Raw genomic sequence first — 26,339 nt, 5'->3', positions numbered from 1 at the left:
TCAAGCAGAGGAATGCATTTGACTGTCGCTAAACAATGCACAGATCAAAGTCTAAAAGGAGCTTGCTTACTCCTCGTCAGGTACTTAAACGTGTCCCCTTAAAATTCATAGTTTGAAGTCCTAACTCCCACTGTGACTGGATTTGGAGGTAGGACCTTTAGGGAGATAATTAAGGTTAAATGTGGAAATAGGGCAAGGCCCTGATCCAACGGGACTGGAGTCCTTGTAAGAAGACAAGACACCAGAGGTGTACACACCAAGAAAACACCCCGTGAGGACACAGGGAAGCAAGAAGGCGGCCATCTGCAAGCCAAGGAGAGAGCCCTCAGGAGAAACCAAACCTGCAGACACCCTGATCTTGGACCTCCAGAACTGTGAGGAAATAAATGTCTGTTCTTTAAGCCACCCAATCGGAAGGGTTTTGTTATGGCAGCCCAAGCAGACGAGCCATTGTTATTCAGTTACTAAGTCACGTTCGTTCAACTCTTTGCAACCCCATGAACTATAGCACACCAGGCTTCACTGTCCCTCACCATCCCCCAGAGTTTGCTCAAACACATGTCCATTGAGTCAGTGATGCCATCCAACCATTTCATCCCCTGTTGCCTGCTTCTCCTCTTGCCCTCAACCTTTGCCAGCATCAAGGTCTTTTCCAGTGAGTCAGCTCTTCTCATCAGGTGGGAAATACTGGAGCTTCAGGTTCAGCATCAGTCATTCCAATGAATATTCAGGACTGATTTCCTTTAGAATTGACTGATTCGATCCCCCTGCAGTCCAATGGACTCTCATGAGTCTCCTCTAGCACACAGTTTGAAAGCTTCAGTTCTTCAGCGCTCAGCCATCTTTTATGGTCCAATTCTCACACCTGTACATAACTACTGGAAAAACCATAGCTTTGACAATATGGACCTTTGTGAGCAAAGTGATGTCTCTGCTTTTTAATACGCTGACTAGGTTTATCCTAACTTTCCTTCCAAGGAGCAAGTGTTTTTTTAATTTCATGACTGCAGTCACTGTCTGCAGTGATTTTGAAACCCAAGAAAATAAAATCTGTCACTGCTTCCACTTCCCCCATCTATTTGCCATGAAGTGATGGGACTTGATGCCATGACCTTAGTTTTATGAATGTTGAGCTTTAAACCAGCTTTTTCACTCTCTTTCATCAAGAGGCTCTTTAGTTCCTCTTCACTTTCTGCCATTTGGGTAGTATCATCTGCTTATCTGAGGTTATTGATATTTCTCACAGTAATCCTGATTCCAGTTTGTGCTTCACCCAGCCCAGCATTTCGCATGATGTACCCTTCATAGAAGTTAAATAAGCAGGGTGACAATACACAGCCTTGATGTACTCCTTTCTCAACTTTGAACCAGTCTATTGTTCTATGTCCAATTCTAACTGTTGCTTCTTGACCTGTATACAGGTTTCTCAGGAGACAGGTAAGGCTGTCTGGTATTCCCATCTCTAAGAATTTTCCACAGTTTGTTGTGATCCACACAGTTAAAGGCTTTCGTGCAGTCAATGAAACAGAAGTCGATGTTTTTCTGGAATTCCCTTGGTTTCTCTATGATCCAACAAATGTTGGCAATTTGATCTCTGGTTCCTGTGCCTTTTCTAAACCCAGCTTGTACATCTGGAAGTTCTCAGTTCATGTACTGCTGAAGCCTAGCTTGAAAGATTTTGAACATTATCTTGCTAGCATGTGAAATGAGTGCAATTGTGTGGTAGTTCGAACATTCTTTGGCATTGCCTTTCTTTGGGGTTGGAATGAAAACCGACCTTTTCTTTATCCTGTGACCACTACTGAGTTTTCCAAATTTGCTGGCATACTGACTGAAGCACTTTAACAGGATCATCTCTTAGGGTTTTTAATAACTCAACTGGAATTCCATCACCTCCACTAGCTTTGTTCGTAGTAATGCTTCCTAAGGCCTACTTGACTTCACACTCCAGGATATCTGGCTATAGGTGAGTGACCACATCATCGTGGTTATCTGGGATACTAAGACCTTTTTTGTACAGTTTTTCTGTGTTTTCTTGCCACCTCTTCTTAACCTCTTCTACTTCTGTTGCATCCTTACTGTTTCTGTCCTTTTATTGTGCCCATCTTTGCATGAAATGTTTCCTTGGTATCTCCAATTTTCTTGAAGAGCTCTCTAGTCTTTCCCATTCTATTGTTTCCCTCTATTTCTTTGCATTGTTCAGTTAAGAAGGCTTTCTTAACTATAAGGCTTTCCCTGTTATTCTCTGGACTCTGTATTTAGTTGAATATTGAATATATCTTTCTTTTTCTCCCTTACCTTTACTTCTCTTCTTTTCTCAACCATTTGTAAAGCCTCTCAAACAACCACTTTGCCTTCTTGCTTTTCTTTTTCTTTGGGATGGTTCTGGCCACTGCCTCCTATACAATGTTATAAACCTCCGCCCATAGTTATTCTGGCATCCTGTCTGCCAGACTAATCCTTCAAATCTATTCATCACCTCCACTGTATAATCATAAGGGATATGATTTAGGTCACACCTGAATAGTACAGTGTTGTTCCCTACTTTCTTCTATTCAAGCCTGAATCTTGTGATAAGGAGCTCTTGATCTGAGCCACAGTCAGTTCCAGGTCTTGTTTTTGCAGACTGTATGGAGCTTCTCCATCTTCAGGTGCAAAGAATATAATCAATCTAATTTCAGTATTCACCATCTGGTGATGTCCATGTGCAGAGCTGTCTCTTGTGTTGTTGGAAGAAAGGGTTTGCTATGACCAGTGTGTTCTCTTGACAAAACTCTGCTAGCCTTTGCCTGATTCATTTTTTATCCCAAGGCCAAACTTGCCTGTTACCACCGGGAACTCTTGACTTCCTACTTTTGCATTCCAATACCCTATGATGAAAAGGTTATCTTTTTTTGGTGTCAGTTCTAGAAGGTCTTGTAGGTCTTCACACGGTCCGTCAACTTCAGCTTTTTCGGCATTAGTTGTTGAGGCATGGACTTGTATTACTTGTATTACTTGATGTTGAATGGTTTGCCTTGGAAACAAAATGAGATCATTCTGTCATTTTTGAGATTGCACCCAAGTACTGCATTGTGGACCCTTTTGTTGTCTAGGAGAGGTACTCCACTTCTTCTAAGGAATTCTTACCCATAGTAGTAGATGTAATGGTCATCTGAATTAAATTTGTCTGTTGTCATCCATTTTAGTTCACTGATTCCTAAGATACCAATGTTCACTCTTGCCACCTCCTGCTTAGCTACGTTCAATATAACTTGATTCATGGATGTAACATTCCAGGTTCCTGCTCAGTACTGTTCTTTACAGCGTCAGACTTCACCTTTACTACTAGACACATCCACAACTGAGCGTCATTTCCACTATGCCCCAGCTGCTTCATTCTTTCTGGAGCTATTAGTAATTGCCCTCCACTCTTCCCCAGTAGCATATTGCACAACTTCTGACCTGAGGTGGGTGGGGGTGGCTCATCTTCTGATGTCATATCTTTTGCCTTTTCATACTGTTCATGGGGTTCTGGCAGCAAGAATACTGGAGTGGATTGCCATTCCCTCCTCCAGTGGATCACGCTGTGTCAGAACTCTTCACTATTACCCACCCATCTTGAGTGGCCCTGCAGGCACGGCCCATAGCTTCACTGAGTTGCACAAGCAGATTAATACACTGATGTAAATCAGAAGTCTTACTGACATCAAAGAAAGCCACAGAGAGTCTATAGTCTCAAAGAAAATGGTTCCATGTGGGAAGAATAAGCCCCCTGCTAACTAGGACTCTCTCCCATCATGAAGCTCTCACTGAAGAGTAAACTCTGTTGGGGAGACCTTTACTTCCTTCACCAAGGCACCCCCACTCCCAGGATGAACCATGATGCCCAGCACAGAACTGGGGCTTGATAAATGATTGGTGAAGGAACCAACTATAAACGGGCGAGTGGGCCAGTTTTAGACTTTCTGATCAGTGAGACAGGTCCCAGGAGAGCAGCCCCAGGCAGTGGATGAAGGCCCTGGGGCTGAGTGGGTGGGTGCAGAGGCCTGCCTGGGGATGGTCTCTGCCTGTCAGCAAACTAGAGGGCATAGCAACAAGGTTGGGACCCTTGGAGAAGTCTCAGGAGGCGGCGTTCAGTCCCACATGCAATCTGACGTGAGTATCTCTTCAGAGGTACATGTCACTGGAAATGCGCCAGCATTGAATGATGGTTACGTGGCAGAGTTCTATGGGGCAACGGCTTCCTGGGGCAGGAGGAACTCCTGGGTGGAGGAACTCCTCTCCACTCTAGGAACGGTCCAGGGATGGACACTACACTGTGCATGAACCCTGAGCTGAGGTCTCCCTCCCCAACTTCTCTACCATCCTCTGAATCTTATTCTTCCGAAATGACTAATTCTAACAGTAAGCTCAGCTTCGGCAATGGGGAAACCCACCTCAGTAAGATCATTCCTACGTCTCATGAGGCACTGCAGTGCTGACATATGGAACCTAGACCAGGCAGCTATCCACATGCCTCACGGGCTCCAGCTGGTCTCTAGCCCTCCCATGCCTCAGTTTCCCTGTGTGTCCCATGAGCCAGGTCTGGAGACCCTAGGTCTGTGGGGCCTAGGGACCGTCTACAGAAGGCAGCTGATGCGTGGGGCTGGAGCGCGTACCTGCTGGGGTGGGGGAAATGCAGCAGCCTCTCGCAGGCGAGGGGGTGGCCCCGGGGTGGCGGGCTTCCTGTAGGGAGGAACAGGCCCTGGCGGCAGGTGGGGCCAGGTCCCTCGGCAAGGTCCAGATCCAGCAGACTCTTCTCCGAGCCTGGAGTGCAGTGGCCGTAGCTCCCGTTCACTATGCAGAGAGGGACAAGAGGAGACAAAGTGAGTGGGGACGGGCTGTAGAAGGTGTGGGTACAGGGCAGTCACTGGGGTACACATGGCACCGAGCCCCTTGAGCAATACTGCCCGAGTCTCTGCTGCACCAGGCACTGGGGACACCTATTAATTCCCATAATCACCAACGAGGTCTGTAATAAAATCCCCAGTTCTCAGATGCAGATGCTGAGCTCCAGTGGGTAACTGTTCATCTTCATACAAACACAGAACACTTACAACATACCAGACACTATTCCGGGTGCGGGAAACATGGTGGGCTAGACAACATGCACTCCTGCCTCTTGGAGTTGACAATTTAGGATTCTGGCACTTATTTGACAACATGCACGGCCACAGTGGGGGCTGGGTGCCCAATGGGTGTGTGTCACCGACATTTATAGGTCAAAGAGGAGGTGCTCACTAAGCAGCATGTGTTCTTGTTATCACCAAAGCTCAATGCACGTTGTTCTCCAAATTGCGTTACGTGTTCTTGTTATCACCAAAGCTCAATGCATGTTGTTCTCCAAATTGCGTTACTCCACAGAGGCACGGTACACAGTTATTCACACCTCTCTATCTCCGTGGTTCTTTGACGGGCTATCACAGGCCCTGCTGTGCCCAACTCCTGGATTTTTAAGGAGACAAACTGAGGTAGATATGCCTCAATTAGTCTTGAAATCTATGTGCATGCTCAGTCGTGTTCAACTGTTTACAGTCCCATGGACTGTAGTCTGCCAGGCTATTCTGTCTATGGGATTCCCCGGGCAAGACTACTGGAGTGGGTTGCCATTTCCTACTCCAGGGGATCATCCTGATCCAGAGACTGAACCTGCATCTTCTGCGGCTTCTGCATTGGCAGGTGGATTCTTTACCTCTCTGCCATCTCGGAAGCCCCTTGAAATCTACAGAAAGCCCTTAAAAACTATATAAAGTATAAACAAATGTTAGGCATGGTTGCTACATGTTCACTGCCCCCTCTGCATCTCAGTTTCCTCATTTACAGTGTGATGAGGGTTAATCCAAAGCCTGTCTTCCTGAACTTTCCACCCAGTCACTTGCCAGGGTTATGCTAACGAGGAAAGGGTATGGGCTTCAGGGCCTGGTGAGGCCCACGTGAGCCCCTCCTGCCCCCAACCAAGCCTGTGACTCAGACAAGTCCTTCCCCAAGGCTGAGTCCCCCAGTACAAAATAGGGACAGCCATCCAAGTTCTCCAGATATGTTGTCAGGTGTTGAGAGCCGAGGTGCAGAGCCCCCAGGCAAGCGTGGGTGCCTAGTAAGAGGGATACCAGGAGTGGAAAGTGCTCTTAACATCAAACAGCACTCTGAAAAGTACAGAGTGTCTGATGGAGGTGATAAAACATTACGAACAGGCCCAAGGGGGCTTTCCCAGTGGCTCAGGGGTAAAGAATCCTACTGCGATGCAGGAGATGTGGGTTCAATTCGTAGGTCGGACAGATCCTCTGGAGAAGGAAATGGCAACCCACTCCAGTATTCTTGACTGGGAAATTCCATGGACAAAGGAGACTGGAGGGCTACAATCCATGGGGGCACAAAAGAGTCAGACACGACTTAGTGACTAAACAACAAAAGGCCCAAGGACTGTCTGGGGACTGTCAACACTGAGCAAGATAAACCAGTAAGATGGGAAAAGAGCTGATATCAGTGCACAATTAGCCCGGAAGTGTAAGGACAAGGACAAGAGAAGTGCCCTTTGCTGAGCAGTATGCGCAGGTCCTCACTCCCCTGCCTCATCGGGGCCTCCTGCTGCCCTTGCAAGGACAGATCAGGGTTATACCCATTGTACAGAGGAGAAAGTAGAGGCTCAGGACGGCTAAACTGCTCACTTTATCACACAGCTAGTAACAGTCTGGGTCATGCCCATCAGACCCAAACCCCATGTTTTAATCCCTATGTGATAAAAAGTGGCCTCTCAGAGTGACAAAAGTCCAACCTCATTCTCAAGGATCCAGCTCCCCCAAGCCTAATTCTACCCTGCCTGCCACCACGGCAGCCCTTTCACAGGAGGCCAGACCCTCAGTGCTAATTCGCCATGTGCCCAAAGCTCCAGCAGACACAGGCATTCACCTGCCAAGCTCTTTACAGTTTGCAGGTGAGAATGCAATGCTCTCAAGGTCCCAGGGCAGCTGACGCATCTCCAGACAAGCATGTCCTCAGAAGTGGCCCTCTGGTCACTTTCTCAGGCCAAGCACTGGCCAACGTCCTGCTGTGAGGAAACCTCACTCCCGCCGGCTTTGGCTGCTGCTTGGCCAGCCCCTCACAAGCTTATTTTTTAATAAATTGACCGTTTTTTAATTAAAAAGAAATCCCTGGTAACGAATGTGAACAGCCTGAGTTAATGAGAGCAGGCTGCCACTCATTTAATTCTGTCTCTGCTTGGCGGTCTCTGCCTTTCCCACATCATTTCTGCTTGTGATTTTATTGTCCCATTGAGGCAAACCCTGGGACTGAGCCTCAGAAAACTGTGGATAATTTTATGACCATTAATAGCATTTGGCACAAAGACAGCTTCATCATCACGTGGGGCTGTTCTGCCAGGGTCTTTCTTCCAGAGCCTTTGAGTCAAGGATGTGGTTCTGAGGTTCTTTACCCAACAGGCCCGTTGGGTAACCTACCCACTCTGGGTTACCTGCTCCTTCTTCCCACAGGAAGACATGTGGAGAGATGGAAGGTAAGGCCCCGGAAGGTGCCCAGCAGCCCAGCATGTATCAAGTCCTATTCATCAAGCCTTCCCACTTGATTACCAGGAACATTTGATTCTTTGAAGCATTCATCCCTGTGAGGTGGACTCATTACAGCCATTTTCCAGATGAGAAAAGTTGAGATTTGCAGATTAGGTGCCTTCCCCTAGGCACTGAGGTCTGTAAGAGGTAGGGTCACAACACAAACCCAGATCCCTCGGACTTCAAAGCTCAAGTCCCGTCCTGTTGCCTCTCAGTCAACTGATCAATAACTGTGGACTCTGAAGCAAGCATCCCCAACTTTGACTCCAATAAGATCATGTTGCGGAGCCTCTGGGGAAGTCAAAGTACACTCATTACAATGACTCCTAAACTCCAATCTTTGCAACAACTCTGCCAGGTGGTAAGACCACTCCATCTGAGACAAAGACTCAGAGAAGTTTAGTGGGTTACCAAGGTCACACAGAGAGTAAGGGGCTCAGTTGAGATATAAACCCATCACCTCTCGGGGGAAGAAATAGTCATTACTAGACCAACAGTTGGGGACTACTGGCTTCTTCTCCACTGGACACAGTAAGAAGCTTTCCTACACTAAACAAAGGGAAGGAGAGAGGAAGGAGCCCCTTGGTCACAGTTAGGCACTACTCGGGGCTCCAAGTCCATTCAAGCCCTGGTCTTACGTGACCCTCACAGCACCCTGATGAAAGCACTGGCCTCCCCACCTCACAGAGGGACAGAAGCACCAGAGCTGGCAAGTGGCCACCCAAGGTCACATGGCAACTGCTAAGTCCAAACCCAGGTCTCCGCAAACCCATGCCAGACCCTGTTCCAGGCCACATGCATTCTCAAAACCTAGAAATTAAAGCAGAGGCTGTGTCCCAGAGATGCCGCCACTACTGGAAAGATGTGGTTACTGTCATTCTGCAACCCTGGGCCCCCCCACTGCCTTTCTGCCTGTTGGCATTTAGCCTCTCTGTCCCCAAGGGCATCGCAGGGCCTACCCTGGCTTACTGTCTGTCTCCAGGAAGCAGGGGTGGCGTCCTTCTCTGGGAAGGCAGGGAAATGAGAGGGACACATCAGCCCCGCTGCCCTGAGGCAGCTGTGGGTACCCTAAAAAGGGACTGGCACCCAGAAGTTATGCCTCCCTCCGTACCACAGGGAGCCAAAAGCAGACCTCGGACTTGGTTCTCCCCACATAACTGAAGCTTCTTGGGAGGCTTGGAGGGTGACAGGATCCTCTTTATTTTTGCAAATTGATGAGAAAAGCTAGAATGTCAGGCCTGGGACTGAGTAACCATCTATTTTACTAATAGATAAAGAAACTGAGGCTCAGAGAGGGTCAGGACCTGCTTTAGTCACACAGAAAATCCATAGAAGAACCTGGACTGGCACACCCCCGGCTAGGTTAAGAGTTTGGTTTGGTTTCCTCTGCAAGTCTCAGTTTTCTTATCTGTAAAATGGTGCTGACACCTACCTCACAAGATTGTGGGGACAATTAAGTGAGATCACGAACACAATGCATTTGCCATGGTGCCTAACTCACATTAAGCACTTAAAAAGCAATAGTGATGATAATAATAACTACTTCTTCCATTTATCCCTGAGTCTAGTTCAGGGCTGGAGGCAGGGCCCTGTGTGAGAAGTATGACCCCGGGATGGTCAGGTCTGGATGACCCTGAGACCAGGCTCAGAAGGACAAACCCCCAAAGCTAAGGTATCACCAAATGTAGGACTGGGCAGCCTGAATGAGGTCACAGCCAGCAAATCCAAAGAAAGTGGCTCTAGTTACACACCACAGCACTTTGCAAATTACCGTAATGACTTGGCTATAAAGTGGTACCATATATAAGGTGACTCCCCACAGGAATTTTAATGTACACTGAAAACTGCCAAGTCTGCATGAGAAGGACAATGATGCATTCAGCATCTCAGGCCCAGATGCCACCTCCTTGTCCCAGGAACAGCCAGTGGCTGGGTCTAGGAAGGCCTACATGATGACTGCTCCTTGTTAATGGATAGGCAGACTTTTAGTGCTCACCAGGTGCCCGGTTAGTGATAGGGTACTGCAATTTACAGTCCATAAAACATTTCATGGCCACCCCCTATGAGCTTTGCTACAACCCCCAGAAGCTGGCCAGGGAGGCTCCGAGGGGGCAAACAATTCGCCCAAGCTCACACAGCAAATGCAGGGCTCAGAGAGCAAACTTTCTCTGTATAGGCAAGACAGTACGTATTTTAAGCTCTACAGGCCATACATTCTCTGCCACAACTACCTGAATCTGTTTTACTGTGAAAAGCAGCCACAGACAACATGTAAACAGAAGATGGGGCTGTGTGCCAATAAAACTTTATTGAGAAGAGCTCACTGGCTCTTGGACTGTAACATACTGACCCCAATCTAGTGCAGCAGTTAGAGGTGGGCTTTACAATTACACCTTTCTACATCTGTAAAACAGGAGCATTTTACGGGAGGGAGCTGATGACATGAAAATCACTGTCTGCTCTGACTGCAGGGCCGGCCCTTGGTGGCATCTGATAAATGAAGGTGCCTTCAGCCTGGTTTGGGGGTCCCCACAGCCTGGGCTCACCCCCTATCCGGGCATTACCTCCCACTCCCACAGCACTTTGCTGTCATGCTGCATTTCCCCCTGCCCTCCACTCAGGGTGCATGACGCCTTCCAAATCCCTCTGGGACCCCAAAGTTCAGCAGAAGTGCATCTCCTTCTGGAATGTTCTTTGATCTTTCCCGCTCTCCCACCTCTGCATAGGTCAGTCCCTGCAAATAGTTGCCAGTTAGGGTGCACCTAACCCAGCATCTGCCAAATACTTGACATGTTTGATCTCCCAGTTCAGTTCAGTTCAGTCGCTCAGTTGTGTCCGACTCTTTGAGACCCCATGGACTGCAGCATGCCAGGCTTCCCTGTCCATCACCAACTCCTGGAGCTTACTCAAATTTATGTCCACTGAGTCAGTGATGCCATCCAACCATCTCATCCTCTGTTGTCCCCTTCTCCTCCTACCTTCAATCGTTCCCAGCATCAGGGTCTTTTCCAATGAGTCAGTTCTTCCTGTCAGGTGGCCAAAGTATTGGAGCTTCAGCTTCAGCATCAGTTTGATCTCTAAATCTCAACATCACCACAAGGTGGGGACTGTAAGACTCTGATCTATACCCCCACACTGATGCTTTCACATGCAGTTAAAGCCTGGCCTCCCCTAGAGTCTGTGAAATCCTTCAGGACAAGGGTCTTGGAGCTCCAGAACTGCTGAATGTCAGTGCATCTTGACAAATGATTTTGTCCAACTTTCTTCACACACAGAAGAGAAAACAGGGGCTTGGACTGGAGAGAGGCTGTTCCCAGTCACACAGCAAGCAGGTTCTCTTGACACCTGGCCCCACCAGGGCTTTTCCCCTCACTCTGAGCACATGGTTAGACCCACAGGAGGTGCTATGAAACATTGGGGAATGGGAGGCTACAACAATTGTCCAAAGTTCTCTTTCGTGTTTACTTTATGTCAGACATTGTGACTTGGGGAAACAGAACAAGTTTTGCCACACACACACACCTAGGTTGAAGTCCTAGCGCCATCATTAACTTTCTGGCTGCTTGACCCTACTTTCTGAGCCTCAATTCCTTCATTTGTAAAAGAGGAATAAGAATCTCAGCTCCAAGGGTGGCTGTGAGGAGTAAATGAGATAACAGACGTAGAGGTGTGATACCAGTGTAGCCAGTACTTTAGTAAAAGTCTCTCTCTTACTTTCTTGACAGATGGGGATACACAGTCACAGCCTCCCTGGGGTGATGTGTCTCCAGCAACAGCAGCCTGTTCTCCCAGGCAGTGCACCCCAGTGGCCGCAGAGGGCAGCCTCAGGCCAACAGGGTCTTAAGTCTGACCCTGGGCTCTGCAGCCCCATCTCTGAGCCTCAGCTTTCCCCTGTGAGCAGTGGGAGTGGCAGGCCCAAGCAGAAGGAGCCCCAAACATCAGGGGACACCAGACTACATTCTCAGGCCCAGGGAGGTGAGTGCTGGCTCTCTAAGGGTGCTCAGCAGAAGCCAAGCTGGTGCTGCATCTGCATCCCAGGGGCCCTTCTTCCTCCATGCTGCCTCGTCATCCCCTCTTTTCCCACCTCATCAAACCCAAGGCCTAGAAATCAGCAGGAAGTGAGACCTTCTGAAAGAGGAGAAGTAGGAAGGCGGACATCCGAGCTTTTTCTCCAGTCTCAAAAGCCCTGCAGGATGGGATGCTCAATTCTGAGCCCTCTTGGGGTGTCACAGGTCCCATCAGAGGGCCTGTAACCTTGCCAGGGCCCCTGGAGCTATAGAGCCTGATGCTTGAGGCCTCATGCCAGGCTTATGGCCGCCCAGCGTCCCTTACCCTGGATCACAAAAAACTCCATAAATTCTCCTTTAAATCTATGCTAGATTTATGGGGACTCAGGCCACTAAAACCTGAGCATGCTCACTTCAGGATGGCACTGCAGAGAAAAGCAGAGCAAGCCTGCAACTCTGTCCCAACCAGGGCCAGGAACTGAGCAGCCCAAGGCTGGCTGCACATGGAGGTGCAGGTAAGTATATAAACAGATATATGCCAAGTTGCCCCTCAGACTCTCTTATTGCTATCAAATTAGCACATATTTTCCATAGAAAAAAATTAGAAAATGTATCAAGGCAACAAGTAGAAACTAAACATCATGTAAACAGTCATAAACCAGAGAGCCAGAGCAGACATGATCATGACCTCACATAAACTTCTGTGGTATTTCCCTAAGTATTCACGTAATTTTTCTTTTTTTTACAAAAAGAAGAATGATATGCTTATTTTCTTGTATTCCACCTTTTTCATTTAGTAATGCATCATGAATATTAAAGTTCATGAAGTGCCCATTATGTTCAACGCACAGTACTAGGCTCTTTTTTTGCCAGAATTACTAATGCCATTTTCCAGAGGAAGAGTAAGTGGCTTGCCCAAGGTCATGCATCTGTGGAATGGTGGAATCACAAAGAAAGCCCAGCTCTCTCAGACTTGGAAGGCAGTACTGACCCAGACATTGCTCCATATCATTAAGAGATTTAGGGTCAATGCAAGCTGATTGCTTTCCTACTGTATGCATCTGCTTGGACTGACATTACAAAATATCATATACTGGGTGGTTTAAAAAACAGAAATTTATTTTCTCACAGTTCTAGAGGCTGGAAGTCCATGATCAAGGTTCTCGCTGATTTGGTTTCTGGTGAGGGCTCTCTTCCTGGCTTGCAGACAGCCACCTTCTCACTATGTCCCTCACATGGCCTCTCCTAGTGGTTGCATGGAGGTAGAGGGGAGGACAGAGAGAGCACACACGTGCTCTGTGTCTCTTCTTATAAGAACACTAATCCCATTGGATCAGGGCCTCATCATCATGACCTCATTTAACCTTCATTACTTCCTTAAAGGTCCCATCTCCAAATACAGCCATACTATAGGTTACGGCTTTAACATCTGAATTTGGAGAGGGACACAAACATCCAGTCCATAATATTTAGCATACATTCTCTCCTTTCCTCACCCTAGTAGGGTCCTGTAATTCCACATCTATCTGTGGGGCTTAAGAAGGTGAGAAAGTATAACATAGCAGAAAAAGAGTGCAGATTCTAGGGTCTAACTGATGAGGACTGAATCCTGGTTTTGCCACTTACTAGCTGTGACCTTGTCCAAGTTAAGTGACCTAACTTCTCTGCGCCACAGTTTATGTAGCTAAAAAGGGTTTACATACCAAACGTGAAGTACAAAGAACAGTACGCCTGGTACACAGCAGGCACTACGTAAATGTCTGCTCTCATTGTTCTTATCAATTTTTAGGGTAGGATACAGAAGTCTGAAGCAGTCAGCACCTTTTAATCTCCCCAGCCACACTGCCACTGTGACTGGTTCAGGGACAGGCATGAAATGCAAGTTGGGAACTTCTCTTTGACATTAAGGAAAGAGCAGCCTCCACTCCTCTACATGGAAAACTGTCCATATTGAAAAATTACTAGCTGTCATCACTCAGACATTACTTTTGCCAATTATCTTTCTGAGGCAACAATGTATGTTAGACCTCTTCACTATGTTCTATATCTCTCTTATGCTCTTTCCTGAATTTTTCACCCTTTTTTAACTTTCATGTGCTGTCTAGATATTGTCTAATAACCTATTTTCCAATTTATCAATCTTTAACGGCATCTAACCTATTAAGTCCTTATGATAAAAACTCTCCAGAAAGTGGGCATAGAGGGAACCTGAAAGTGAAGTGTTAATCATTCAGTTGTGTCCCACTCTTTGCAATCCCATGGACTGCAGCCTGCCAGGCTCCTCTGTCCTTGGAATTCTCCAGGCAAGAATACTAGAATGGGTAAGCCATTCCCTTCTCCAGGGGATCTTCCTGATCCAGGTATCAAACATATGTCTCCTGTGTTGCAGGAGGATTCTTTATCATCTGAGCCACCAGGAAAGCCAGAAAGTGGGCAGAGAGGGAACCTACCTTAACATAATAAGGACCATATACAACAAACCCCAGGCTAAAATCATTCTTAATGGTGAAAAACTGAAAGCATTTCCTCTAAGATCAGGAACAAGATAAGGATGTCCACTCTTGCCACTTTTATTCAACGTAGTTTTGAAAATCCTAGTCATGGCAATCAGAGAAGAAAAAGAAATAAAAGGAACCCAAACTGGAAAAGAAGAAGTAAAACTGTCACTGTTTGCAGATGACATGATACTATATACAGAAAAATTCTAAAGATGCTACCAAAAACTACTAGAGCTCATCAATGAATTCAGTAAAGTTTTAGTACACAAAATTAATACACAGAAATCTCTTGCATTCCTATACACTAACAGTGAAAGATCAGAAAAATAAATTAAGGAAATAATCCCACCTACCATCACATAAAAGAATAAAATACCTGGGCCTGACTCTACCTAAGGAGGCAATCCTTCAATGTTAGCTTAATTTTTCAAACAAATGAAATGAAATTTAATCAAACGCAGAAAGTACCATCTTATTTTGAAAAATCATAGTCTTTTTTTTCCAGCCCAAAGTTTTCTGATACCCAGGGAATTATTTTCTTGCCATCAGCTGAGAATCACTTGTTCATTATACCCAACAAACCAAATAGGTCTTTTCTGACAGTATCCAAATATGTACCTTCTCTTTAATTCCCATTCCAAAACCTTCATTAAGGCATTCCATTGATTATCATCAAAGACTTGGAAATCTTCACGTGAAAATCTTTTATAAAGTTTTTTGCCCCTATAGTATATCCCCTGTATCTTAATGCCTTTCAGACTGTAAGCCTTCTGAGCAGGGACCATGCCTTAATTTTGTCTTTGACTGCAAAACACATCTTGTGATGCATTTGTGCCCTATGAATATTGAATTATACAAATGATATGTAATGGACTCAACATAGCCACCTATGTAAATGCTCACTGTTTTTTAAAAAGCACATCAACATAAAACATTGAGATTAAAATGACTGTCAGTGATGTCTAGTCCATTGGATGCTTTATTCAAAGCACTGTGCTCAAATGACAAAAACTGGATATCTATTTGTAGATAGATACTATGGCATCCCAGGGTTTTCCAGGTGGCACAATGGTAAAGAATATGCCTGCCAATGCAGGAGCTGCAGGACGCAGGAGACACAGGTTTGATCCCGAGGTCAGGAAGATCCTTTGGAGGAGGAAACGGCAACCCACTCCATATTCTTGCCTGAAAATTCCAAGCACAGAGGAGCCTAGAGGGCTACAGTCCAGGGGTTCGCAAAGAATCAGACATGACAGAGTGTGTACAAATGCACGCAAGAAGGCAAAAGGCCTCTACCCAGATACTGATGAAAAGTCAAAGATGCAAAAAATAGATTGAGAGATATACCATGTCCTTGGATTGGAAGAATCAATATTAATGACTGTACTACCCAAAGCAATCTACAGACTCAATGCAATCCCTATCAAATCACCAATGGCATTTTTCACAGAATTAGAACAACAAAAAAAAATTTCACAATTTGTATGGAAGCACAAACGACTCCAAATAGCTAAAGCAAACTTGAGAAAGAAAAGTGGTGCTGGAGGAATCAGATTCCCTAACTTCAGACTATATTACAAAGTATTAAAACAGTATGGTACTGGCACAAAAACAGAACTATTGATCAATGGGAATGGATAGAAAGTCCAGAGATAAACCCACACACCTATCATCAACTAATCTATGACAAAGGAGGCTAGAATACGCAATAAAGAAAAGAAAGTCTCTTCAATAAGCGGTGCTGGGAAAACTGGACAGTTACATGTAAAAGAATGAAATTGAAACACTCCCTAACACCATATGCAAAAATAAATTCAAAATGGATTAAAATCTAAATGTAAGGCTGGATACTATAAAACCCTTAGAGGAAAACAGGCAAAACACTCTCTGACATAAATTGAAGCAAGATCTTTTTTGATCCACCTCCTAGAGTAATGAAAATGAAAACAAAAATAAACAAATGGGACCAAATTAAACTTAAAAGCTTTTGCACAGGAAAGAAAACCATAAACAAAACAAAAAGACAACCCACAGAATGGGATAAATTATCTGCAAACATAGTGACTGACAAGGGATTAATCTCCAAAATATACAAACAGCTCATGCAATTCAATAACAAAAACACAAACAACCCAATCAAAAATGGGCAGATCCAAATAGACACTTCTTCAAAGAAGACACACACATGGCCAGAAAATACATGAAAATATGCTCTGCATCACTAATTTATTAGAGAAATGCAAAACAAAACTACAATGAAGTATCACTCAAACCAGTCAGCACAGCCATTATCAAAAAATTCTACAAACAATAAACGCTAGAGACAGTGTGGAGAAAAGGGAACCCTCTTGAACTGTTGGTAGGAAAAGATACTATGGAGAGCAGTATGGAGGTTCCTTAAAAAATTAAACTAGAGTTCCCATATGATCCAGCAATTCTAATCCTGGACATATACCCAGAGAAAATCAAAATTCAAAAAGATACATGAACCCCAATCTTCATTGCAGCACTATTTAAATAATAGCCAGGACATGGAAGCAATCTAAATGTCCATCAACAGAGGAATGGATAAAGAAGATGTGGTACATACATATAATGAAATATTACTCAACCTTAAAAAAGAACAAAATAATGTCATTTGCAGCAACATGGATGAACCTAGAGATGATCATACTGAGTGAAGTAAATCAGACAGAGGACAAATATCGTATTATATTGCTTATACGTGGGATCTTTTCTAAAAAATGGTACAAGTGAACTCATTTACAAAACAGAAATAGAATCATAGATGCAGAAAATAATCTTTTGGTTACCTGGGGGTAGGGGGCAGCAGGGAAGGGGGAGGGATAAATAGGGAGACTGGGATTGACATATACACAATACTATTGGGTTGACCAAAAGATTTGTTTGGTTTTTTCCCCAAGTAGGCTAGTATTAATAGCACTTAATTGTCTTTAACTTCATTTGAAACAAATTTGTTAGACTGCATTGTGACATCTGTCATATCAGCGTGCATTTAAAAAACACATCAAAATTAGTAAATTTTTGTATAGCCCTTTTGATATTGAAGATGGAAGAAAGCAAGCAACATTTTTGGCATATTATGCTTTATTATTTCAAGAAAGGTTAACAACACAACTGAAACATAAAAAAAGATTTGTACAGTGTATGGAGAAGGTGCTGTGACTGATCAAACATGTCAGAAAGGGTTTGCAAAGTTTTGTGCTGGAGATTTCTTGTTGGATGATGCTCCATGGTTGGGTAGACCAGTCAAAGTTGATAAAGATCAAATCGAGACAATAATTGAGAATAATCAACGTTATACCACACAGGAGATAGCCAACATACTCAGAATATCCAAATCAAGAGCTGAAAATCATTTGCACCAACTTGGTTATGATAATCACTTTGATGTTTGGGTTTCACATAATTTAAGGGAGGGGCTTCCCTGGTAGCTCAGCTGGTAAAGAATCCACCTACAATGCAGGAGACCCCAGTTTGATTCCTGGGTCAGGAAGATCCCCTGGAGAAGGGATAGGCTACCCACTCCAGCATTCTTGGGCTTCCCTGGTGGCTCAGCTGGTAAAGAATCTGCCTGCAATGTAAGAGACCTGGGTTCGATCCCTGGGTTGGGAAGATCCCCTGGAGAAAGGAAAGGCTACCCACTCTAGTATTCTGGCCTGGAGTAATCCATGGACTATACAGTCCATGGGGTCGCAAAAAGTCAGACACAGCTAAGCGACTTTCACTTTAAGTTAAGCTAAAAAAACCTCCTTGACCATATTTCCACATGTGATTCTCTGCTGAAGCATAAGGAAAACGTTCCCTTTTTAAAACAAATTGTGATAGGTGATGAAAAATGAATACTGTATAATAATGTGGAACGGAAGAGATCATGCCCAAGCGAAATTAATCACCTCCGACCACACCAAAGGCTGACCTTCATCAAAAGAAGGTGATGTTGTGTGTATGGTGGGATTGGAAAGGAGTCCTCCTTCTATTATGAGTTCCTTCCAGAACACCAAACGATTAATTCCAACAAATATTGCTCCCAGTTAGACCAACTGAAAGCAGCACTTGACAAAAAGCGTCTGGAATTAGTTGACAGAAGACTCAGAATCTCCCATCAGGATAACACAATATGGCATTGTTTATTTGATGATCAGACAAAAACTGTTACAGTTTAGCTGGGAAGTTCTGATTCATACAACACATTCACTAGACATTGCACCTTCAGATGCCCATTTGTTTTGGTCTTTACAAAATTCCCTTAATGGAAAAAATTTTAATTTCCTGGAAGACTGTAAAAGGCACCTGGAATAGTTGCTTGCTGGAAAAGATAACAAGTTTTGGGAAGATGGAATCATGAAATTGCCTTCAAAATGGCAGACAGTAGTGGAGCAAAATGGTAAATACATTGTTCAACGAAGTTTTTGGTGAAAATGAAAAATGTGTCCCTTATTTTTATTTAAAAACCAAAGGAACTTTTTGGCCAATCCAATATACATAAAATAGAAAACTAATAAAGACCTAGTGTATAGCACAGGGAACTCTACTTAATACTCTGCAGTGACCTATATGGGAAAAGAATTTAACAAAGAGTAGATATATGCACATGTATAACTGATTCACTTTGCTGTACTGTAGAAAGTAACACAATATTGTAAAGCAACTATACTCCAATAAAAATTTTTTAAATCCATTAAATCCATCTTTTGAGTTCTTAAATTTTTTGTTGTTTTTTAGTTTGTAGTTTTCCATTTGATTAATTTTTATAGCTTTCAGATATCTCTTGAAATTCTCAATTTGGTAATCTATGTTACTGAACATATTAATCACAGTTATTTTAAATCCTATATCCAATAAATCCAACATGTGGACCACCTGTGAGTCTGTTTTTGTATGTTTTCCCCCCATTGGGCCTGCCTCCTCGTATCCCTGGTAATTTCTGACTGAATCCAACATGAAATTTGTACAGGCTCCAAATGAAATCTTCCTCCAGAGAGAATTTCTTTCTGTTTCTCAAACGCAGTTAAAAGAGAGGAAGATCATCTTTACCCAGCCTAGAATTTCACTGTTTTAAAGCTGGGCTTTAGGTTTTGTAAAGGTTGCTCTCTTTCTGGTTCACCCTTTCTCCGAGGATGCTGCCCTTCAGAGACCCCAGCTGAAAGCTTGGGATGGCAGGACTCCTCTTCCTGGGTTGCCACTGAACTTCAATATAATTTCCCAGAATTTGAGGCTGTTGAAAGCTTTGCTTAGTTCCTCAGTCACTTAACTGCCACACTGTCGATTTCTCAGCCACACCAGCCTAGACCACTTAAGAATCAACAAATATCTTGGAAGGAAAAGCAACACTGAATGTTCAACTCATCTTTTTTTTTTTTTGTCATACATTGATATGAATCAGCCATTCAACTCATCTTTTGACACCGTCTATCTCCATGGAATCTTGGCCCCTCAAAATTTGCCTACTTTGGTGGGTGGCCCTAAACTCCCCTTTTTGTATCTCCAGCATTGTAAGGCTGCAGAAAGCTCCGTTCAGCTCTCTGACCCTCGGTGCTATACAACTTGCAATCTGGCAAATGCCCGAAAGGACGAAGTGGCACAGTGTCAAAGCCACCTCGGCATAATTCCTTTCTCTTCAGGGTGTTGGACCCTCAAGTCCTGGTTGTTTTGGTAGTTCTTGATGCCTTCAAACAGTTGGGTTTCACATTTTATTCAGAGGAAAGGTTAGTCTGATATAAGCTTATTTGCCATGTTGTTGTTTTGTCGCTAAGTCATATCCGACTCTTTGCAACCCCACAGGCTGCAGTATGCCAGGCTTCCCTGTCCTTCACTGTCTCCTGGAGTTTGCTCAAACTCATGTCCATTGAGTTGGTGATGCCATCCAACCATCTTATCTTCTGTTGCCCCCTTCTCCTCCTGCCCTCAATCTTTGCAAAAAGCCCCTTCCAACATATGATTTTAATGACTGCATAGTGTTCCATTATATGATTGTATATACTTTATATAATCTATCTTTCATAGTTAGGATTAATCTTGTTTTAAAAGGTTAAAACTAGAAACAATCACATAATGAATGTCCTTATAGATCTGTTTTCATGTCCACCCACATTTATAGTTTTAGAATAACTTTCTAGATGTGAGACTGCTGAGTCAAAGGATATGCAAAATTTTAAAGAACTTTGCTATCTGCTGTTCACACTTCCTTCCAAAAGGAATATATCAGTTATATACCATCAGTAGTACAAGAAAATACCTGTTTCCTTCTACTCTTACCACTCTGGGTATTCTCACTTTTTAAAAAAAATGTTAATTTAACAGTTTCAAGGTCATTTATAATGGAAAAGAATAGTATATAGCCTGTATATCCAATAAATAGAAAAATGATTATATAAACTATAGTAAAGTTACTCTGGAAATTTTATATAGCTATTAAATATAGTAAAATTCCATCATAATGCAATTAAGCATGGTCCGAAATCTTCAATTACTTTAAAATGCAAAGCCCTGTTATTCTACAGTTAAGTTTAAAATGGTATTTTTGGTGGCTTTTCAGTTAATATGTGGGGAAAGATGTTTTCATTTATTAGAAATGTCAGAAACAGCCCACTTATCACAAAGTACACACTACATCAGGAGCTAAGAAAACCTCAAATGGTTAGGAGGCAGTAACTTCCTAAACCCATAATCCCCTGCAACCTCCAGAGAAAAGAAGAACTCTCTTGTGGAGAGGCCGGACAAAAAACGGGAGCTACGGACAATGGCTACTCATATTTTATATGAAGGCATCTTATCTCAAGGTATCTTATCATGGGTTTTACTGGATTTACTAAAGGTTTTGATTACAAAGGAAAATAACTTTTAAGAATTATATTAAAAGAAATTCAAAATTCCATGTACATGAAATTAACTTGAATAGTAAAAAAAATAGAAAATCAATACATCAAATATTAATCATTCACTATTTAACATATGTCTATTGAATGCTGACTCTGTGCCAGGATGAGGCACAGGAATGCAGCGATGAACAAGGAAGGAAAATCTCTATTCTCATGGTGCTGACATTCTGATCACAGAGAAGACAATTTCAAAAGTCAAAACATAAATGTACACTACAATATCAAGTGGGGATAAATGTGAAATAAATTACAGATAACAAGCTAGAAAGTGCAGAGAGATGAGGACAGTTGGGGTGGGTTCCTCCGAGAGGCGGACATCTGCACAGAGGTTTGGTGAAAGGAAGGAGGGAGCCACATGGACACCTGGGGGAGGGGCTATCACATAGGGAGAAGTAGGTACAAAGGCCCTGAGGCCGGAGTGTTCTCCAGAGCAGGAACACAAGAAGGCCAGGTGTGACTGGAGCCCAGCGAGCAAGGATGAGAGAGACGTGTGATGGGGAAGCTGGGCTGACCTGCAGGATCTTGAGAGTCCTGCTGAGGCTCCAGGTTTGTTTGTTTTTCATTGTGCTTTTTGTTGCTGTTGTTTTGTTTTTGTTTGTTTGGGCCACACCCAGTGCAGCATGTGGGATCTTAGTTCCCCGATCAGAGATCGAACCCAAGTCCCCTGCATGGACACATGGCGTCCTAACCACTGGACCACTGGGGAAGGTTCGAGGGTCCAGATTTCATACCAGTGTAGCAGAAAGCCACAGGATGGTGACAGCAAGAGCAACCAGACTTGACTGATAGTGTGGAAGACTATCTGAGTTTCATGTTGAAAAAAGACTTTAAAAGAAAAAGAGTAGCTACAGGGAGAGAGTTGGCTTTATCAAAGCAGAGCTTTCTAAAACTTCCATTCCTTTTTGGATTGTCATGGTGATAACATGACTGCATTTGTCAAAACTCACAAAACTGTTCACACACACACTTTTTTTTTTAGTGATTTTTTACTGTACATAAATTTTAAAATATTTTAAAATCACTGTATTACATATTTCAAAATATTTCATATTGTTTCAATAACTGAAAAGACTGTGCCAAAATCCATCCTTGAGAATTGACCAAAGACAGCGCTGGGATAGACTGCGGCCCCTGACTCGGCACAGGCCGTCCTCCAGCACATGGGTGTGTGATAGGTCCCGTCCCTTCCAGTCCACCGCCACCAATTCCAGGGCACGGGGGGAGTGGGTACTCCCAGATGCTGGCTCAGAGGACCCCTGGGTACCCTTCCTGTTGAAGGTTTACACAAGATGACAGCTTTGAGGAGACAGGCGCTTTCACAAGACATAAGCCGGCTGACAAGAGGGATGCACAGCCCGGGGAGTCCTCAGGACCCACGGCTTCCCCTCCTCAAGCTGCTCCGCAGGAGCCGCTGTTCTTTCCTGGCCCCTTCTGCAGTCTCACAGCCTCCCACCCCCCACCCTCCCCCTCTCCTCTCAGATCCTTCCCTAGAAAGGCTGCAGCTACACTAGATGTGGGCTTCCCGGGTGGCGCTAGTGGTAAAGAGCCAGCCTGCCCATGAAGAAGACATAAGAGACCCAGGTTCAATCCCTGCGTCAGGACGATCCCCTGAAGGAGGGCATGGCAACCCACTCTAGTATTCTTGCCTGGAGAATCCCATGGACAGAGGAGCCTGCTGGGCCCCAGTCCGTAGGGTCACAAAAAGTCAGACAGGACTGAAGCTCCTTAGCACAGCAGAGCACACTAGAGGGAAATGACTGCTAGAGTTCCCAAGGAGACACACACACACGCCAGATTTCAGCTTGAATGAGTGAGGAAGCAGCAGCACAAAGCAGGGACCCACAGGCTGCCAGAAGAAAGCATGGCACGCATTCAGCAGAGTCGCGTATTTCCCAGGGGTGGGGGAGGGGTGGTCTAGTAAATAAACTCTGATACCCCTAAAATTCTCAGACTCTACATTTCATCATAGTGAGTCATCATGGTTCCAAAATTTAAGATTAGAGATTTCTAGGCATCTGGGATTCTAAATTTCCATGATTCTCTCATTCTGAGATGATGCAATTACATACAGCTAAGCATTTAAATTACTATGGTTCTAATACCCTATGATGTTACAGATCAGACATAAGGAGATTCTCTGATTGCAAAGTTGCATAATCCCCATGTTTCTCAATCAGTAGGCCTGCCACTTCCTAGGGTGCCCTGAACCCCACACGAGTCCCTGCCTGGCCTAAACCATCAGAGAGCAACAGTTATGGTCACCAAAATCCCTTTGTTTTTGTCCAAGTCCCAAACAGGAGAGTAATGGGATGACAAGAAATCCAGAGGAAAAGGCTGTTAAAATCTATAAAAACTTCTTGAAGACAAACATATTCCATCTGTGTTTTTTCAGTAAACACAAGACCATAAATGTTTATGTCAGGCATATATTTATTATTTCATATTTGGCCTTTTTAAAAAAGCTCCCTGCCCTTAAATCAAGCTAATTAGTTAACTCCTATGCCCATTATCAGTTTTTCCCCCCAACAGATGAAATATCCCTCTGAACTGCTAAAAGTATCTATAAAGCAAGAAGGAAGATATACAGCCAATGAGGGAAAATGCCCCAGCTTCAGGCAGCTGCAGGCGGGTCAGGGCATGCAAGATAGCAGCACCTTAAAATCCTCTCCCTCTTCTCAGGTCTCTTGGGGAAGGATCAGTTGTTCTAACTGGAAAAAAAATACCACCATGCTGTGGAAGATGCCCCAACCTTCAGTAGAGAGTACATTCAGAGATGCCACATGGAACAGTGAGAATAGTTCCTTATACCTCAGAGAGGCTCAGAATTTCTAGACTGTTGGGAAAGATCATTTGTTCCACAGTGTTGACAGAAAGGCTGGCAAAGCCTAGTAAGGAAGTCATAGAAGTTACTTTGGCTTGTGAAAAATCCCCTCTCCCGGGACCCAGGGCTGAAACCACTCAGCTCCCAGGGTCCCTCCTCCAGGAAGCCCTCCCTGATCAGCTGTAACCCACAGGGCTTTCCGCTCTCCTCCTCTGCCCTCCTCGAGGATCTACAGCCAGTGCTTCAGTCTGCATCCTCATCCATCAAGGCACAAGGCGCCTGCCCACAGTCATCACTGCCACAGGGGTTCTCCAGAGTGGAGGTTCCACCCCCAGGGAGGGCACAGTGAAAGTCACTGGGGGGAGATCTGGTGTCACAAAGACTGGGAGTCGCTGTTATTTAGTTGGGAGGAGCCAGGGAAGAGCCAACTCACTGCCCAGGGTGGGTTAGCCCTACACTAAGTTGTGAATTTGCTTCCAGACATTCAGAATATCTGTAAACAAGCAACCTGGTCATCTAAGCCTAAAACACAGCTCCATTTTACACATAAACACAAAGTATTGCTTTTTTCATGCTTTTACCATATACTGAATTTTCCAGGAATGGAACTACCACGTAAATGGAGGAAAGCCGGTACTGTGTTTTGTTTGGAACTTGACCAGTTGTTCACCAGTTCAGAAAGTAACGTCACCCTCAGTCACTCCGCTAGTGACGTCTCTGCATCTGTAGCCGGCAGGTCTGGTTAGGGATTCCAGGTGTGAGTAACTGGCAACTTCTCTGGGCGCTTATATGGGGAACCACAGATGACTTAAGGGTTTCTTCCATTTCATTTCTCCTTTATGATACAGTTGAAATATTATATGGAATTTGTAAGAACTTTTGGTGCTAACGGGTTCCATTATCTACAAATTTCATTTTAAGAGCATAAAGGAGGCAGTACAAAGAGGGTCCTGTTAGATAGAGGAAGCGCTGAGAGCCACTGACCAGGCCAACTCCTCGTTTTCCAGATGGGGAAAGGGAGGCGTCCTCCAAAGTCACACAGCGAGGTGAGCATGGGGGCTGGGGTTCGGCCAGGGATGTCTAACTCTGCAGCCCTGAAGACCTGTTTCTGGATTCACTGAAACACAGACAGCCCTGAGCCCAAAAGGAACCCAGGAAGGTTCCTGTATCTTCTATTCATTTCCATTGTCCAGCAGGCTCATGGTTCCCACCAGAGCTCTCCAGGGCAGGCAAGTGGGCAGCCCAGGCCCTGTGCCAGAGGGCAGGAGGTGGCGGGGGGCGGGAGGGGGTGTCAGGCTGACCCTGGAAGCCCCAGGAGAGGCAGGTCAGACAGAGGGTCTCAGGCAGGTGAGTCTTCCAGGACTGGGAGCAGAGGCTTGAGACCCTGGGAGCAAGCTCACCTCTCTGCTCCCTTCCTCCCCCACACCACACCTTCCTCTCCTCCTGCTGTGCCCCTGACTCAGTCCCTTCCACCCCCTCAGCCCATACACCCCTCATTTGACAGCTCTCAGTCCATCCTTCCTCCCCATCCTCACCGATCTTGCCTCAGTTCAAACCACCACCCTCCTTCACCTGGACGCGACACAGCCACTCCACTCTAGCCAGGGTGCTCTTCCCAAAGCACAAAAATCCGTCTGGTCTTCCCTCTGCTCCTAACCTCCCATGGCTCCCACTACCCCACAAGACACCCTCTGAGTGCCTAAGCCAAGCAGCACCTAAGCCTGTACCTTCTATCCATTCCCATTGTCTAGCCCCTTTCTCCAAGGTTCCCAACATACTGTCAGCCGACAGCTGCACCCAGCTGCCCACAGCTCCCCAGACCTGCCCCGTAAGTACCGCCCTTGCCCGTGCCATCCCCCAGCCAAACTGAGCATCCATCACTACTTGCTCTGCACGACCACCGCCCCACGAGGCCCCCATCACAGCTCACTCTGCACTGTGAGCGTGGCCCACATGTAAGTGCGTCAAATGACAGTCTGAAGGGCAAATGCAGAGAACACATCAGGGGAGAGCTGAACAAGGCCTTGAGTGACATTCGAACCTCTGCTACCTTGAAAATCAAGATAGACGGAGGCCTTTTCTCTAAGATGCGGGCCCCTGATGGGAGGAGGGAACAGGGAGGGGTGCTGGCCAGGCCACAGACCATGACTCCAGCCATTACAGCTTCACTCTCTGAAACCCACTGATTTCTCTGGAGAGGTGGGAGATGGAAACATAAGGAACATTTCCAAAAACATGCTGGAAGGAACATGAAGCAGCACCTAGCAGTGTTTTCATTCCAAACAGGAGCAGGCCTCGGTGAGGGGCTGAGAGACTGCAGGTTCAGCCCTGGCCCAGCCTGGGCTCTGCTCCAAGCTGCCCCGTGCATGCAGGTCCACCCAACTCTGATGTTTGAGGCTGCAAGTGTCTAGGAAGATACAGCTGATGGCACAGCCCATTCAGGGACACGCCATCAACATGCGTTGTCGATGAGGAAGGACCACGAGGTCCCATTTCACTCCATGAGGAGGGAGCTGGGTTCTCATCTA

The 26,339-nt window shown here is 45.1% G+C and overlaps 1 protein-coding gene across 4 annotated transcripts in view; it reads right to left on the bottom strand.

Annotated features, from left to right (window-relative positions):
- The window catches only part of GLIS1 (GLIS family zinc finger 1), a 238,449-nt gene that overhangs the window by 87,531 nt on the left and 124,579 nt on the right, over positions 1–26,339 (bottom strand). For all 4 annotated transcript variants that reach the window (XM_043461274.1, XM_043461273.1, XM_043461271.1 and 1 more), the window contains exon 3: positions 4,641–4,818. In XM_043461274.1, the coding sequence (XP_043317209.1) occupies positions 4,641–4,818 (178 nt within the window). The remainder of the gene's footprint in view (positions 1–4,640; positions 4,819–26,339) is intronic.

The sequence above is a fragment of the Cervus canadensis genome, chromosome 2, assembly GCF_019320065.1.
Source record: "Cervus canadensis isolate Bull #8, Minnesota chromosome 2, ASM1932006v1, whole genome shotgun sequence".
NCBI classification, from domain to species: domain Eukaryota; kingdom Metazoa; phylum Chordata; class Mammalia; order Artiodactyla; family Cervidae; genus Cervus; species Cervus canadensis.
The sequence above is the reverse complement of the archived record's forward strand: the minus strand, read 5'-3'. Positions and strand labels throughout refer to the sequence as shown.